The sequence below is a fragment of the Leptodactylus fuscus genome, chromosome 9 (assembly GCF_031893055.1).
Source record: "Leptodactylus fuscus isolate aLepFus1 chromosome 9, aLepFus1.hap2, whole genome shotgun sequence".
In the NCBI taxonomy this organism is placed as follows: domain Eukaryota; kingdom Metazoa; phylum Chordata; class Amphibia; order Anura; family Leptodactylidae; genus Leptodactylus; species Leptodactylus fuscus.
The window spans coordinates 30,018,493-30,036,027 of record NC_134273.1 but is presented as its reverse complement, the minus strand read 5'-3'; the positions used below and the strand labels follow the sequence as shown (position 1 = coordinate 30,036,027).

Below are 17,535 nucleotides of genomic sequence, written 5' to 3'. Positions count from 1 at the left end.
AAAAACAGTCAGGCAATCCATATTGAGGGGTCACCACAGAAAACTAAAATAATAAAGGAGGTGAAGACCCTCTCCTCTTGAGAAAAATAGAGAAGAACTTCAAAGAGTCTTCTTGTCCACTTCATACACTATACAGACAGTTCATTCATTTGACTAGATACTGTGTAATGCTTAACTTTCCTTGTGGTGGCGCTGCAGGGAAATTGAAAGCTTCCAGATGTTAACCATTACATGTGATAACCAGAGTGGAGACTTGTGGTCAGCTTAGTGGGCACTCATACTTGCGCCAGTGTCTGCCCACCGGGTCTCCGTCCTATTTCCCGGGGAAACTTTTCACACCTGAGTGTATACCAGTGTGTAACACATCCTCACGGATCCCACATACAGTAGACTTGAATCTATTGAAGGTTTTGAACATCGGCACAGGAAATAAGAAGTTCTGTATTTTTGTTGAATCCTACAGAATGAGCCCTAACATCAATTTCACAATGCTTTTGAAATGGGAATTAAATTAATTCCGGCCTCGGCCATAAGTAACCCATCATTCACACGACAGTATGCGGGGAGAAGGACTCCTTGCATTATAGTTATATATGCTGCTAGGAGTCACCTCTCCCAGGGGACTGTGTGAATGTGGGTTATGACTATCCAAAGTAAGAGATGCCCTTTAAAGCTGAGGCCCCACGTTGCAGATTTTGCTGCACTTTTTGAAGCGAAAGCCAGGAGTGGATTTAACAGAAGGTAGAAGTATAAGTGTTTCCCATTACTTTCAGGCCACACTTAACTTTCGCTCAAAAACGACAGCAAAATATGCAACCAAAAAGGAGTTTTTCCACAACGTGAGGCTTCAGCCATGATGTTCTATTAAGCAGGTCCAGAGCCCCTAAAAATGGACCAGTCATAATACACCCTGCTGCAAATACTAGCCTACTCAACATTCTTTGACTGCTCACATGTAACTTCCACTTCCTGTGCCAAGGATTGGAACTTCCTGAAGGAGTGATCGGTGATGGATTAGATCAGCAGAACCTATGTAGTATTGTCTCCCTCTATTGCAATGTATACATGTATATTCATTAAAGGAATTATCTGATTTCTACACTGACACCTGGGACCCCCACAGATCACCTATACCAAAAGCAAATTCTATGGGGCAACGCTGCAATACAGTGTGGTAACAGTTAGTTTGGTGAGTGAGCAGCGTGGCTCTCCAGTGCTGCCTTGGTACCGTTAATCTACGGGGTCCTAGGTGTCATACTCCTGCAGATCTAATATTCTAAGGATAGGCCATCACTCTTAGAAATCATATATATATATAAAAAAAAAGTAACACACCAAGGAGGAGTTGACACAGGCAGCAAATTGTGTACTCACTGTGCAACCCTAATCAATTTGGCTTGGAGCCACCTCTAAGGGAGTTATCTCTGTAGACTCTGCGGTTTTACAGGGACCTGGTCTTCTATGCAGAGATCCCACCAAGTTGATACCTCCAGGTTTGATAGTGGTTATCCAAACAGACTGACTGACTGCAGAGCTCCACAGAAACAGAATACACACTGCCAACTGTGGTTTGCTGTCACCGCCAGGACACATCATGGGCGCTTTCACACTAAATTCCCTTTAGCTAAGTGCCTGGAAATGGTATGGGCGAGAAAGAAGTGTGTAATGAAGGAGCTAACTGTGTCTGGATGGTGGATGAGGAACCTGTGAGAGCTGTTAGTACTTGTTGGCAGATCAAACAATCTGATCTACTGGTGGTCTGTCTGGACCCTGATGTTGTTCACCATGTGCCTTCATATAACCATAATCCATTCAGACGTGCCAATAAAGCCTATTTGATTTGATCTGATTTGATAACCATTGCTCCCAACACGTCATAAGTAACACCTAGACCTAAATAAAGAGGAATTTGTCAAATGACTATCCGACTTCTCTCAGTCTACTGATACAGTCCACCTTGAAAACACTGCCCAGTTGGTAGATTTTGAGAGTAGACATATCTACCACGCGGCAATCTCTGGCCAAAAGGTGCACTACCCATAAGTATCCCCTGAGAGCATTTTCATGGGCAGCGGGGGAAGCACTTTCATCTTGTGGCAAGATCCAGGGTCCAATCATACTATAATTGTAATCATTTACGTATCTGTCTGAGATATAGTATATGTATAAAGATACATATTATATAAAAAGAAAATATATATTGTATATATATATATATATATATATATATATATATATATATATATAGTGTATATGTAATTATTTGACATATTTGTGTTTCTCATTTAGATCATGGAAACCTTATGACAGGTCCAGCCGCAGCACATGATTGGGGCACGTTGGCCTCTAACAAGAAGACTTTTCAGCTCACCTTAAATGATTTTCTCCGTCTGCTTTCTGACACCTCTTTATAAGGAGAACTGCAGCTTACACATTTTGCGATTATGACTCTTGGTGAGTAGCACCGTATTAATAGATTTCAGTGGGTTTTGGCAAAGCTCTGACACATTCCGTCTCCTTTATTTGTTGCTGGGGTTTATTTTTACATGGAGCAGTCAGATGCCATTCAGAGGTTCTCAGTGCGTTTTACTGTTTTCCTACACGGTTTTCTTGCCCTGATGATGTGACCACGATCGCATTAAACCACTGAGTCAGAAGATTCAGTTTGTACATTTATACACAATAAAACCACACGACAATAAAACGCCATATTAACAGGCAGGTAATGGCTTCCTAACACATGGATGAATATATCTGTCATTCCTAATGAGGTCTGTTATGTCTGTGACCAACCTGCATCAGCAAAGACAGCGAAGGAAGGTGCGGCGTAGATGTCTAAATATAGTAGAAGGTGCTAAATCCAGAATTCAGCAGACATATGCATCACTAGTAGGTTCAATCAATCTTCTGATATGAAGCTATAAGGCGCCAGAATTTTAGTCCTTGCTACAAACCATTTAAGGATTGAGCCAATTCTGGCCTTAAAGGAAATTTTTTTGTAACAAGTAGTTGTTTGAGGACTTACGGTTTTTATATGGCCAGGAAAGGTTGTACTGTTTTTAAAGAGGTATCCCCATCATGTAAAGTAATGTGTATCACTAGGATATGCCATCATTTTAGGATCGGTGGGTTTCTGACCTCAGAGACCCCCACTGATCTTATGGATGAGTAGGTCCCCTCACTCTTTATTCCTGATCAGCCATTACTTTATGACAAGGGAATACCCTGGGGAATAAATTGTTCATAAAAATAGCTGTGACGGGTTAAAATAAACCGGGTACCCGCTGCTCTCCAATTCTACATCATAAATCTCTGCATAGCCTATGTCTGGTCACAGTGATGACCCGCTTTGGCCTGTGACTGGGTAAAACCATGTCTGGAGTTTGGAGACTGGAACAAGGAAATGGACAATAAACCAGGCAAAGACAACAATGGAGGACTAGTGGAGGGAGTACTGTATTTTTAATTTTTAATCTTTTATGGATATTTTTAACTTGTCCAGCCCCAAATTGATTCTCCCACAGGTCATCAGTATATACAGTCCTATGAAAAAGTTTGGGCACCCCTATTAATCTTAATCATTTTTTGTTCTAAATATTTTGGTGTTTGCAACAGCCATTTCAGTTTGATATATCTAATAACTGATGGACACAGTAATATTTCAGGATTGAAATGAGGTTTATTGTACTAACAGAAAATGTGCAATATGCATTAAACCAAAATTTGACCGGTGCAAAAGTATGGGCACCCTTATCATTTTATTGATTTGAATTCCCCTAACTACTTTTTACTGACTTACTGAAGCACAAAATTGGTTTTGTAACCTCAGTGAGCTTTGAACTTCATAGCCAGATGTATCCAATCATAAGAAAAGGTATTTAAGGTGGCCAATTGCAAGTTGATCTCCTATTTGAATCTCCTCTGAAGAGTGGCATCATGGGCTACTCAAAACAACTCTCAAATGATCTGAAAACAAAGATTGTTCAACATAGTTGTTCAGGGGAAGGATACAAAAAGTTGTCTCAGAGATTTAACCTGTCAGTTTCCACTGTGAGGAACATAGTAAGGAAATGGAAGACCACAGGGACAGTTCTTGTTAAGCCCAGAAGTGGCAGGCCAAGAAAAATATCAGAAAGGCAGAGAAGAAGAATGGTGAGAACAGTCAAGGACAATCCACAGACCACCTCCAAAGAGCTGCAGCATCATCTTGCTGCAGATGGTGTCACTGTGCATCGGTCAACTATACAGCGCACTTTGCACAAATAGAAGCTGTATGGGAGAGTGATGAGAAAGAAGCCGTTTCTGCACGTACGCCACAAAGAGTTGCCTGAGGTATGAAAAAGCACATTTGGACAAGGCAGCTTCATTTTGGAAACAAAAATTGAGTTGTTTGGTTATAAAAAAAGGCGTTATGCATGGCGTCCAAAAAGAAACAGCATTCCAAGAAAAACACATGCTACCCACTGTAAAATTTGGTGGAGGTTCCATCATGCTTTGGGGCTGTATGGATGCATGGATGCATGGATTCCACTCAGTATCAGCAGATTCTTGAGAATAATGTTCAAGAATCAGTGACGAAGTTGAAGTTACGCCGGGGATGGATATTTCAGCAAGACAATGATCCAAAACACCGCTCCAAATCCTCAGGCATTCATGCAGAGGAACAATTACAATGTTCTGGAATGGCCATCCCAGTCCCCAGACCTGAATATCATTGAACATCTGTGGGATGATTTGAAGCGGGCTGTCCATGCTCGGCGACCATCTAACTTAACTGAACTTGAATTGTTTGTCCAAAATACCTTTATCCAGGATCCAGGAACTGATTAAAAGCTACAAGAAGCGACTAGAGGCTGTTATCTTTGCAAAAGGAGGATCTACTAAATATTAATGTCACTTTTCTGTTGAGGTGCCCATACTTTTGCATCGGTCAAATTTTGGTTTAATGCATATTGCACATTTTCTGTTAGTACAATAAACCTCATTTCAATCCTGAAATATTACTGTGTCCATCAGTTATTAGATATATCAAACGGAAATGGCTGTTGCAAACACCAAAATATTTAGAACAAAAAATGATTAAGATTAATAGGGGTGCCCAAACTTTTTCATAGGACTGTATCTATAGAGGTCCGACACCCAGATCCTGGAAGGTGCTAGTGGACAGGCAGCGGTACAGTGTCAATCCTAAACAAGCAATAGGAGCTGAACTGACTAGCCTTGTTTGAGCTAATAAGATAATCCTTTAATAGTCCCACCATGGGGAAATTCAGTATGTTACAGCAGGATCATTTAGTTCTCTGTGCGGAGTGATATTCGCTTAGCCTGATGTTGTTATACAGCCTGACCACGGTTGGGAGAAAGGACCTCTGATAGCTCCTTCTCACACTTAAGGTGAAGCAGTCGGTTACTGACAGTACTGCCAAGTGCAGTCACAGTCTCTTGCATTGGATACTTGAACAGGACCAGTGCTGCACATGCTCTGTCCACCAGCAGCTTCTTGTGCCGGAAAGTGTGTGTGCGGGATCAGACAGATCACATACTGATAACCTATCTTGTGGATAGATCAGTAGTATTAAAAATAAATTTGGGGCTGGCCAACCCCTTTAATGCACCCAGAAAACCTCTTAGAGGCCTCATTCTAGAGTACATATATCATGGCATATTATTTTTTTAGGATGAGCAAATGCTTAGAAAAGCTAATTTACACATTTCTAAACATTTTACAACATTTTTTTTTATCAACAATTGTATAGGTCATAACAGGGATGACATTACCTTACATGTACTGTATGTGTTCTGTTCTTCGAGTTTTATTAAATATAAATATTTTATTTAAAAAATGTACTTGTATGTTTTGTATTTTTTTAAAATAATTGATTGTTCTCTCTTATTTCAAATGTACAGGTATATATTAAACCCACCGAGGGTACTGTAGGCCATAACAGGCACTTAGACTGGATAGCACTGGAGGCTTTTATTCGGCTCAGGACTGTCAAAATGTAATTTTCAGCCCTGGTTATTAGTTTGTTGGAACTGAAAGCCAACTACTGGGCCATGGATCACTTGGTACTTAGCCACACAATGACTTTGGTACTTTCGAGGAGGATGAGAACACAACGACCACTTCTGTGACAATGACTTTTTCATTATTACAACTGGAATGCTTGTCAAAGTATACTAAGCATACTAAGTAAGGCAAGAGGACTGCAAGCAAGTGGGCATGATATTAAAAATGGTACATTATATAAACTAATAGGTCACACAGAGCATCTAACCTCTTCCACATATCATGGTTCTGCTTACAACACTATTATCTCACTTTTTCTATTATTCACAAGACTCCTTTCTCCCAAATTCGTGGGAAAATGATCTTGCTTGGAAGTGGTCTGTGAATCAAAAAAGGGTTGGGGACTGCTAGAATAATGGAGCGCTGATGGTAGCAATTTAGAGGCTAAATGTACGCTATACATGTTTTCACCATTCCCATGTGATCACAATAATGTATCATATATAAATCACATTCTATAAGTGACTGACACATATGGTATGTGGACTGTCCTATCTTATATATGGTATATAAACTTATAGAGACTTGAATTTAACAAAAGCCTTTTATAGCAAGTGAATATTTAGAGCCTATTTTTCAATTTTTTTTTAATTTTAATATATCCTAAATATTAAAATTTTTTTACTGATTTTTATAGTTAAAAAAGTCAGTAAATAATCAAATTCTTTGCGATTTTCGAGCAGTTGTAGAACATCTGAACATGTGTTTCTAGCTTGGTTGAGCTTCCCAGCATACTTCTAGATTAGTAACAGAGTATGTATAAAAGGCTTAGATGATCAATTGCTGCTGTGTAGCAAGTGGAAGATCTGAAATTTATTTCCAACATCTGCCATTTGGGCACTTGAATGATATGCATGGAGGGGGGAGGACATCACCGGCCACTGCAATATGTTCATGGAAATGTCAAAGTCTTAATGCCCAATCTCAATGGATCTTTGTGATCAAAACTTCAGAAAATCCATTCCACTTTACAGAATGCACACTACAGTGATAACATGAGGTCCTTTCGTCTGTAAAAAATTGGGAGCTGGACCATCTGCTTAACACACTTCTCATCTGACAAGTTATTATTTTTTTTCTATATATTTTTTTACCAGCTTTGCTCCTACAGTTTACAAGAAAACTCAGTGTACTACACAACTACTTAGGGCAGATGTAAAATTTTGCTACTGTCATCAGGATTGGATAACAAAAAAAAAATTTTGGGTTTAAGTTTTTGACATTTTTGTGTTTATGTCTTGCTCATGTTTTGGTGGACCACATAAAGTTATTCTAACCAGGCAACCCCTATCTGTAATATAATATTATTATACTAAATATAAACAAGGCAAAGGATATCTATAAAGTGAGCACCCAACTTGTATTCTAATGGGAACCTCTTGCCAAAGGGATCATGCATGTCTCCCTCATGACACCTTTTCTTTAGATCGATAGTGGACAGACAGTTTGATAAAACAGTGAAGAGGTCACAGCCACAGCCCAAATGCTGTAATCTCTTCAACCAGATGATTCGTGGGGTTGCCAGGTGTTGTGTCAGACCTCTTCTTATCTGATATTGATGACCTAAGGAGAGGTCATCAATATTTTAGTCTCAAAAAAACCCTTTAGACTAAGGCCCCACGTTGCAGAAACGCTGCTTTTTTTGTTGCAGAATTTGCTGCAATTTTTTTTGAGCCAAAGCCAAGAACGGCTAAAAAAGGAATGGGAAATATATAAGAATTTCTTATACTTTTACCTTCTGCTCAATCCACTCCTGGATTGAACACAGCAAAATCTGCAACAAAAAAGGTGTGTCGTGGGGTTTCGGCCTTAATGAAGACCTTCTAACCACAATAATAATTGCTATGGTGGTCTATAATGGTGTAAGGAACACTTGTATAGAAATACTCCAGTCTTAATTCATTGACATCTATTTACCTAAAACCTAAAGACCAATATCATTTTTATTCATGTTTCTCTTATTGTCCTAGTACATAAAATACAGACGTGAAAATGTCACCTTATAACGCAATACAAAAAAAGTTAAATATAAAAATATACCAACATATTTAATCATTTATAAAGATTATTTGACCTTCTAACACAAAAATATTAATTCTCAACAAATATTTTAATTTCATGGCGTACGTGAAGTTCTGCTCTACGAGTTCCCAGAAGCCTGTGCGTGTAGGTATGTTACTAGTAGCTCTCTGGATGTAAAGTAACCTGTATTTTAGGTCAGAGCTTTTTATAAATAAATGGGCACATCTTTAATACATACACATTTTTCCTTTGTAACTCCACTCCCTGGAGATATTTTTGAAATACAGCAGAGATTCAAAGAGCATAAGGAATCGAGAGCTGCGGAGCGGTATGGGATCTCTCTTAAAGACATTTCATTTTTTTTGAAAGTGGGAATCAAGGCTCCATTTACAGTAAATTATTAAATTGTTTAAATGTCATCATTCCTCTGCCAAAATAACTTTTATTTTAATAAAACACATTTTTGGCAAAAGTCCACTCGCAATACTTTTGACACGAACCGGGTCTGTTACTTTTAAAGCGCTAAACGTCTTGGGCTTAATGAGGACCTAAAGGCAAGCAAAACGGAATAACAACCATTGCCGAGTCACAAGTTTTCAATTTGAGAAATCCTAATGTTTTGACAATATATTCACTTTTCTAATGTCTATTTTCAGGGGGCCTAAAGGCAAAACAATGGAACAGATTAGATATAGATGGACGAAGACTACGGCTTTATCAAAAGCATTGCAAATGTAATTTGAGAACCCCAAACCAAAAATCACACCACAACGTACTATGTACAACCGCGTAGATGCAAACAGGATTCAGGTGTGATACATCGTACCTTAACCATATTATTATACCGATCTTTTAGAAGAATTTAAAGGGATTGTCCAGAAGAGAAAAAGTTTAAAGGTTTGCTCAAATCAAACTCAATATCACTTACTAATATACTTTCATTCTAAATACTGCCACAAGGTCCTAATTCCAGGGCACATTTCTCAGTCCTGACTACGTTTCAATACATTTCAGCACAAAAGCTGAGCCAGTCAATTCTCCATTTAGAAACAGAGAAGGGGGCTGTGTTTTCTAACAAACTGAGCCAGAAAACCAGCCTCCTTTATTACACCACCAACAAAGAGACGCAAACACTCTTCTGTGTTGTAACAAAACCGGAAACAAAGGAGGCAACATGGTGGCTCAGTGGTTAGCACTGCAGCCTTGCAAGCGCTAGAGTCACGGGTTCAAATCCTGCAAAGGACAAAACATCTGCAAGGAGTTTGTATGTTCTCCCCCAGAGTTTGCATGGATTTTGTCCCATACTCCAAAGACATACTGATAGGGAAAAAATGTAGATTGTGAGCCCTATATATGGCTCACAACCTACATTAAAAACAAATTAATCGTGATTTGACCATGAGAAGGGGCATGGGATAAGTAGTATTAAAAACTTTTATATTATAAAGCATACTACATACGCGTCATTAAATTTCATTTGGGCAAAAACCGAACCATTTTTTATTTCCTCGGAAAACCCCTTTATCCACTATGGCTTCTCCAACTCATCAAGCAAAAAGTTTATGAACTTTCACCCAAAATAATATTATCCAAAATCAATGCAAGCACCAAGAACTCTTATGTTATAAGTCAAGCTGGCTAACGTATATTCAGTTGACTGGCAGGCACAGACTGGCAACTTGGAAATGTTGGCACCATCCAAAGAGATATCGTGTCAAAGAGTAAAACTAAGCTGGGTGCCCACAAAGTTTTGAAATTTCTGCCCATCCTTGCATGATCTCTGTATACATTGGCAAATTTTGAAAGATGCAGACCACTATTTGGCACCATCTGGTTAAATAAATCTTTTGTTAGACCCTCAACCCATCTGTTTGTCATCCGAAATTATTAACCCTATTCCAACCATAGCTGAATGGGTTTTGAATACCTTCTCATCATCTTGTCTTCAGAAGCTAGAAAAAAATCTGGAGTTAATAAGAGTTAGAGAAATAGATCCTTGAAACATAAGCCAAGTACTAATCATGAGCCTCAGAGACGTTATAGTAAGCAAAAATGTGGAATGACTTTATAAAAGAAAATTATTTTTATACTTTTCCAAAAAAATACAACAAATATCTCTGAGTGAAAATAAAAATCAACTTTATATACAGTAAATATGTCAAATGTGGCCATCTAACCTGATCTGGAGAGGGTCTATGGCTAGAGAGCATTCTCCCAGGAGAACGATGATGGTGGTGATGGTGGTGATGATGATGGTGGTGATGGTCATCTTCATAGTTGTCTGCTATTAGCTTCATCCTGTTTTGAGTCTGGAAAAGAAACAAGAAAATCTTCAAGTAGTTGTCACGATCATCATTCTCAAAAAGATACGTAGAACAGGTTTGCAGCAAAATCTCTTCTTTATGACATCTCTGTAACAGAAAAAAAATGGCAAAGAATGCAGAGGGTACTTGATTTCCGTAGTTTGCCCATTGTTCCATAAATTCTAGTACCTACAAGAGCTGTCATGCATAAAATTAGTCTAAGATAATACTTGCGTTGGGTGACCATTCTGGGATTCTGCCCCCCCCCAATTCCACTTTAAAAATGCAGAACTGTAAACAGAACTTTTCTCTCCACATTTTTTTGGCCGAAAAGCAGCTTGAAACCCGGCGGATCCAATTATAGTCTTTGGAGTCCATGGAATTACATGGGTAACTTCTTAAGTCAATTGGGTTTCTGGTCTACAAGAATACCCAAAGAACAGAAACCCCAACTTTAATGTGAACCTAGCATTAGGAATGGAAGAACAACCAGTGTGCAAGAATCCAGCATACAATTGGATACACTAGTAAGTCCTTTTCTATGTCTCATCAGATGGGTTCTGTATCTTGAATAGGATATTATATTGAAAAAAAAAATATTAAAAATGTGTCGAGAAGTGGGTCGGAGTCCTGCTACATTCATGGCAGCACATGAGGTGAACACAGGTGGATGGACGACATAAATTAGATTCCATATGTAAGAGGTCAAGTCTTGATTTTCCACGGATTAGAGTCGCTTAATTTGACTTGTCATGACCGTAAGATGAATTGGATGTTACGTTTTCTGACTTTGCTGTTCAGTTGATTAAGATATAAAAGGCCCTTTCTATGAAAGCTCTGGAACAAATTCCAAACTTTGCCCTCAGACATTTATTTTATGGGAGGATTTTTTTTTAAATGCTGAACAATGACAGAGCATACAAAGCATGATAGAGAATGAAGAATCAAGGGTCTTCATTCAGATGTATATATATATATATATATATATATATATATATATATATATATATATATATATATATATATGGTATATACACCAAACACCATCGCACTAGCCCATCTGATTAATAATCAGTATGTATTACTGGTGCCATGGACTCCATGAGATCTCTGAAGACCTATACTTCACAAGGTCTCTGAAGAAGTTTTCTAACATCCAGCACCAAGATCCAGCATGTCCTTGTGCACCAATGTGTCCTAAATTTGCCAATGTCAAGTTTATCTGCCAAGGGAACCTTTCACCAACTCCAGTTCTTTGCATCCTTTAATAGTAGCATAGTGGATTAAGTTAGATAAATACACAAGTCCATCAAGTCTAACCAGAAACCTATCAAGTTGATCCAGATAGATGTTGTTCCTTAGATACCAACACAGATGGAATTTTTTCTATAATCCCCATATTCCTGAGCAATCAGTGCAGGTAGTTTTGGTGCCCGATATGATAATTAGGTTCTCTAAATCTAATCATTGCACACTGAGTGACCTCAGGGAGGAGCAGGCAAGGAGTTTGATTCTGAGCTGTCTGACACTGTCCAATCAGGTAAAAATTATTTGGTAGGAATGTCCAAAGTGTGAAAGGTCAGGAAATATGTCCTAGATTAAGCCAAGTTCAGAGAGACGATATGGAATAGACCGTCTAGGGGCACCAAACCACCAGTCCAGAAGGACATGCTGGTGGTTAGTGTCCCCAAACCAGCTGACAGTGAAGTCTTGAAAGGTGTGAAGTGAAGCCTCCATGGATTGAATTGATTTCTCATTAGCAAGTGACATTAAACCAAATGTATAAATAGGTCTAGCTTCCTATAATTGTGTGCTAATTTTGCAAAGACCATAAACAAGAACAGACCATTGGTAAACCTGATGGAGCTTAGCTATAGGGGTTGCAGAGGTTATGGACCTTCCCGAGTCCCACTGCAGCATAAAATATTTTAAATGCCACAAGGTAGATAGGGTGCCCTATTAAAGATTTTGATTTGGGGACCATAAGCTTCAAGCTACCCCTCTTATATATGCCCTTACCACTGATCATCCATCAAGAAGCCAACAGGGTGGTTTGAGGGGCAATTATGACATCAACTGGCAGCCTGGCTTTGGTATTTGCCCAGCTTTATATGAGGTTAAAGTAAAAAATTCCTCTAGCGCTACGGGTTGACTGAACAGAATTCTGAATTTATTTTGCGTTTGGATTCAATGTTATTGCTTCTCACTTGTCTAACAACTTAAACAACGTTCAATCATATAAAAATAACTGGGATTTTTCTCCAATATCAACCACATGTCTATACTCAATAACTGAGCCTCTGAGGCTCTTTTTCTGTAACAGCAGAAGGTTCTATGTCAGACACCTGTACAGATCACTACAACCTAAGCCACATCCAGATGTAGAACACAGAAGCCTATTGCAGGCAATCCTCATTTCCATTCACATCAAAGAAGAGGTCATCACACAGGAAACTGTTCTACAGAATTCAGACATGATGTATGAAGTGCTCCTTGTTGCAATACCATGCATATAAACCAAGGTTACAAGACAATTGCCTTCTTATTGAATCTATTAACCTTGTACCTTCTCGAACTTCATACTCATGGTTGTGTCTAAGCTTCAATCTTAACCATTTCTACTGTCTGGTGGAATGTTGGATTCCTCCTGAATATAAGCAACATTGCAATACTTAGACACATACAATATATTTGCGGACTTTAACTCGGCAAATTGTGAAGATTCATTTAAGTTGTCCGTACACATTAGACTGTCAAAAAATTTGAAAATTTCAAACAAAACTAAAATTTGATGGATGAAACTTAACAAGCAACAATCCACAGCCAAAGAGATGTCCTCATCTTTGGGGAAAAAGTTTTAGATAGCTAGTAAAAAAATCAGTTTCACAAAAAAGTTCTTTTCTTCCAAGTAGCCCTGTTTCAAAACTGTCTGCAACCATACTAACAAAACAAACCTTTATTCTTACCAATAGATGAGTTCGAAGAATCTCATGTGACTCGTCTGTGGTGCTTTTGGTGCCTCCACAGATGTCTAGTGAAGCATATTCGCATCTTAATTAAAAGTCTCACGATTTTTGGTGGAACTGGACAATTATTTTATGAATTATTAGATTAGATGTCTGGGGAAAAGATCGAACCGGTACGTAAAATTTTTAACATGCCAAATCCTTTGTCTTCAAAGGAGATAAGGTGCCTCTGTCACTATTAAGAAGACAGGAACTCTTGGCTGACCCTAGCATGCCTATGTGTGATTGGGAGAAACAGTTGTTGGCCAAAAAGGTTATTTTTATGAGAAGAGTTTGGCCATTTTTAGTGGTCATGCTATATATTCAGAATCAAACTCTAGACCCAAGTATAAAAATGATGAAAGTGAATGACCATTCAGTAAATGTACAAAGTATCCCTATAATTCAACAATAAGTGGTTGGAGCATAATGAAGAAAGTATGGAAATCATAACTTCATCGTTCATCAAGAATGTAGATAGGATCAAGATAAATCAATTACTCATGAAACACATTAATGGAAATTAACATAAGTCCGACCTGAACTTTTGGCGGTAGACGATACCATCATACCATCCCTACGGGCACTCGACTTCAACATTGTTGTAGAAATAGCAATGGAGCCTCAGTCCAAGTGTGAGCGAGAGGTGCTTCAAAGTGTTACAGGCTGAATATTTTTCTAATCCAAAGATTTCAGCTCCTGAAGCCTTCAAACATGGCCCATCTGGAAATCCTTCATATGGATATTAAACATCTTTAGAATGTTTTTTTATTAGTGAATTGGAATTAAAATTCCGAAGAAATAACTGATGCAAAACAAAATGTGGGTTATCCATATAAACCTTCTCATTACACGGGTCTCCCTGATTTATACTTCCAAATGAAAGCCGAGTTTAGCACCGCAGGCCATGATATATTAATGTGTGGCAAATAGTTAGATGGCTGCAGCTGCTCTCAAAACCTTTCAGATCTGCAAATGAGAAGAGAGCTAAAAATTACAAAAAAAAAAAAAAAATGAATTGGCTTAAGGGGAAGCATAATACTTATTGGGAATCCTAAGAGCTTTTCTACCCAGGTGGCCATACACCTTCAATAGCTGTCAGCCAAAGGCTCGTTCCTCCCCGCTCCATACACATGGCCATTTGATTTGGCTGACCTTGTATAGGTTGTTGATCTACCTTGAGAACAATGGATGGGACACTTTCAAATACAACTTTCCCTATCACTCATTCACCGAAAATTTGTGAGATATTTGTCAGCTGAATATCCAATAGACGTAGATGGTTCTTTTACTCTTTTCTTGTAGCCATATGGACAGTTATTAGGATTTTCAGGTAGATTTTATATTCTGCATCAACTTCCATGAAGTGAAGCATTGTTATCTATGGTAATGGTGACAATAAAAGCATTTGTAATGGGCCATTCTCACATAAGGGACTGATGACACAGAGAACATTGTGGAGTAGGGGAGTTAGTGACTATCATACAGGGGTTCATACCCAACACCCTCAAGGGTCAGTTGTTTTACAGCAAGCTAATTTACCTATTTGTATATTTTTGGTTTGAGTATCCCCATAAACATGGGGAGGACATACAGTGGGGCAAAAAAGTATTTAGTCAGTCACCAATAGTGCGAGTTCCACCACTTAAAAAGATGATAGGCGTCTGTAATTTACATCATAGGTAGACCTCAACTATGAGAGACAAAATGAGAAAACAAATCCAGAAAATCACTTTGTCTGATTTTGTAAGAATTTTTTTTTCAAATTATGGTGGAAAATAAGTATTTGGTCACCTACAAACAATCAAGATTTCTGGCTCTCACAGACCTGTAACTTCTTCTTTAAGAGTCTCCTCTTTCCTCCACTCATTACCTGTAGTAATGGCACCTGTTTAAACTTGTTATCAGTATAAAAAGACACCTGTGCACACCCTCAAACAGTCAGACTCCAAACTCCACTATGGTGAAGGCCAAAGAGCTGTCAAAGGACACCAGAAACAAAATTGTAGCCCTGCACCAGGCTGGGAAGACTGAATCTGCAATAGTCAACCAGCTTGGATTGAAGAAATCAACTGTGGGAGCAATAATTAGAAAATGGAAGACATACAAGACCACTGATAATCTCCCTCGATCTGGGGCACCATGCAAAATCTCACCCCGCGGGGTCAAAATGATCACAAGAACGGTGAGCAAAAATCCTAGAACCACGCGGGGGGACCTAGTGAATGAACTGCAGAGAGCTGGGACCAATGTTACAAAGCCTACCATCAGTAACACACTATGCCGCCAGGGACTCAGATCCTGCAGTGCCAGATGTGTCCCACTGCTTAAGCCAGTACATGTCCGGGCCCGTCTGAAGTTTGCTAGAGAGCATTTGGATGATCCAGAAGAGTATTGGGAGAATGTCCTATGGTCTGATGAAACCAAACTGGAACTGTTTGGTAGAAACACAACTTTTCGTGTTTGGAGGAAAAAGAATACTGAGTTGCATCCATCAAACATCATACCTACTGTAAAGCATGGGGGTGGAAACATCATGCTTTGGGGCTGTTTCTCTGCAAAGGGGCCAGGACGACTGATCTGGGTACATGAAAGAATGAATGGGGCCATGTATCGTGAGATTTTGAGTGCAAACCTCCTTCCATCAGCAAGGGCATTGAAGATGAAACATGGCTGGGTCTTTCAACATGACAATGATCCAAAGCACACCGCCAGGGCAACGAAGGAGTGGCTTTGTAAGAAGCATTTCAAGGTCCTGGAGTGGCCTAGCCAGTCTCCAGATCTCAACCCTATAGAAAACCTTTGGAGGGAGTTGAAAGTCCATGTTGCCAAGCGACAGCCCCAAAACATCACTGCTCTAGAGGAGATCTGCATGGAGGAATGGGCCAACATACCAACAACAGTGTGTGCCAACCTTGTGAAGACTTACAGAAAACGTTTGACCTCTGTCATTGCCAACAAAGGATATATAACAAAGTATGGAGATGAAATTTTGTTACTGACCAAATACTTATTTTCCACCATAATTTGCAAATAAATTGTTACAAAATCAGACAATGTGATTTTCTGGATTTGTTTTCTCATTTTGTCTCTCATAGTTGAGGTCTACCTATGATGTAAATTACAGACGCCTCTCATCTTTTTAAGTGGTGGAACTTGCACTATTGGTGACTGACTAAATACTTTTTTGCCCCACTGTACATACCACTGAGCCACTGTGCTGCCCTATGTTCTAATGTTAATGTGTCATGGTCTGCAGTGGTTGATAGAGATGAGCGAACACTGTTCGGATCAGCCGATCTGAACAGCACGCACCCATAGAAATGAATGGAAGCACCTGTGACGCTGAATTTGCCGGCGGCCGGCGTCACAGGTGCTTCCATTCATTTCTATGGGTGCGTGCTGTTCAGATCGGCTGATCCGAACAGTGTTCACTCATCTCTAGTGGTTGACTCTGCTTTCGATTCTGAAAATGATCACTGTCTGCAATCTGCTTATGACTGGGATATGGGATGTAGAGGGGCAAGTCTTCCTTCACAATCTCTGCATGTTTACACACAGCTTTCCCTACCTGTGAATCTTCCACAGCACACAGTGGGGTGGGGGGGAATCACCTAGTGTAGGGGGATGATAATAAGACACACACACTTAGCACAAGGCCTTTTGTTGTGGCAAACGTGCACTTCAAGCCTCTATCTGCCCCTCACCCACTACATCCTGCCCCTGTCCAGCTGATTTATTAAAACTCACACAAGTTAACTGGCGTGAGTTAGAATGGAAATATATGCCAATTCCCACCTGGCACTAGGATGTCTGACAGATTTATGAAGAGTATTTATGAAGAGTATGTTGCCTCTTCATAAATCTCTTTATCCCCGCACTAGACATGCCATTTATTAAGACTGTCGTATGATCTGTCCGTCTTAATAAATTTGCCCTGGTGAGTGTAGGGAGAGTCTATCTACTTCTAACTAGCTTCCTGTGTTATTACTGATGGGATGTTAGTTATAGACAGTAAGCAGCTTTCTTTATTGTGCTCAGATTCCTCTTTTTCTGTGTCAGGGATCTTTTTAGCTGCATCTCAACCTGGATTTGCAGTAGAGTGTCTCTGGATCTCCTATAGGTTGTTTACTTG

The 17,535-nt window shown here is 39.3% G+C and overlaps 1 protein-coding gene across 8 annotated transcripts in view; it reads right to left on the bottom strand.

The window, feature by feature from the left end:
- Positions 1-17,535, bottom strand: part of ERC2 (ELKS/RAB6-interacting/CAST family member 2) — a 647,893-nt gene that overhangs the window by 160,062 nt on the left and 470,296 nt on the right. For all 8 annotated transcript variants that reach the window (XR_012717475.1, XR_012717478.1, XR_012717476.1 and 5 more), the window contains one exon: positions 10,270-10,401. Coding sequence is in view for 1 of the 8 variants with exons in the window: in XM_075287893.1 (XP_075143994.1) it covers positions 10,270-10,401 (132 nt within the window). In the remaining 7 variants the exon portion in view is untranslated. The remainder of the gene's footprint in view (positions 1-10,269; positions 10,402-17,535) is intronic.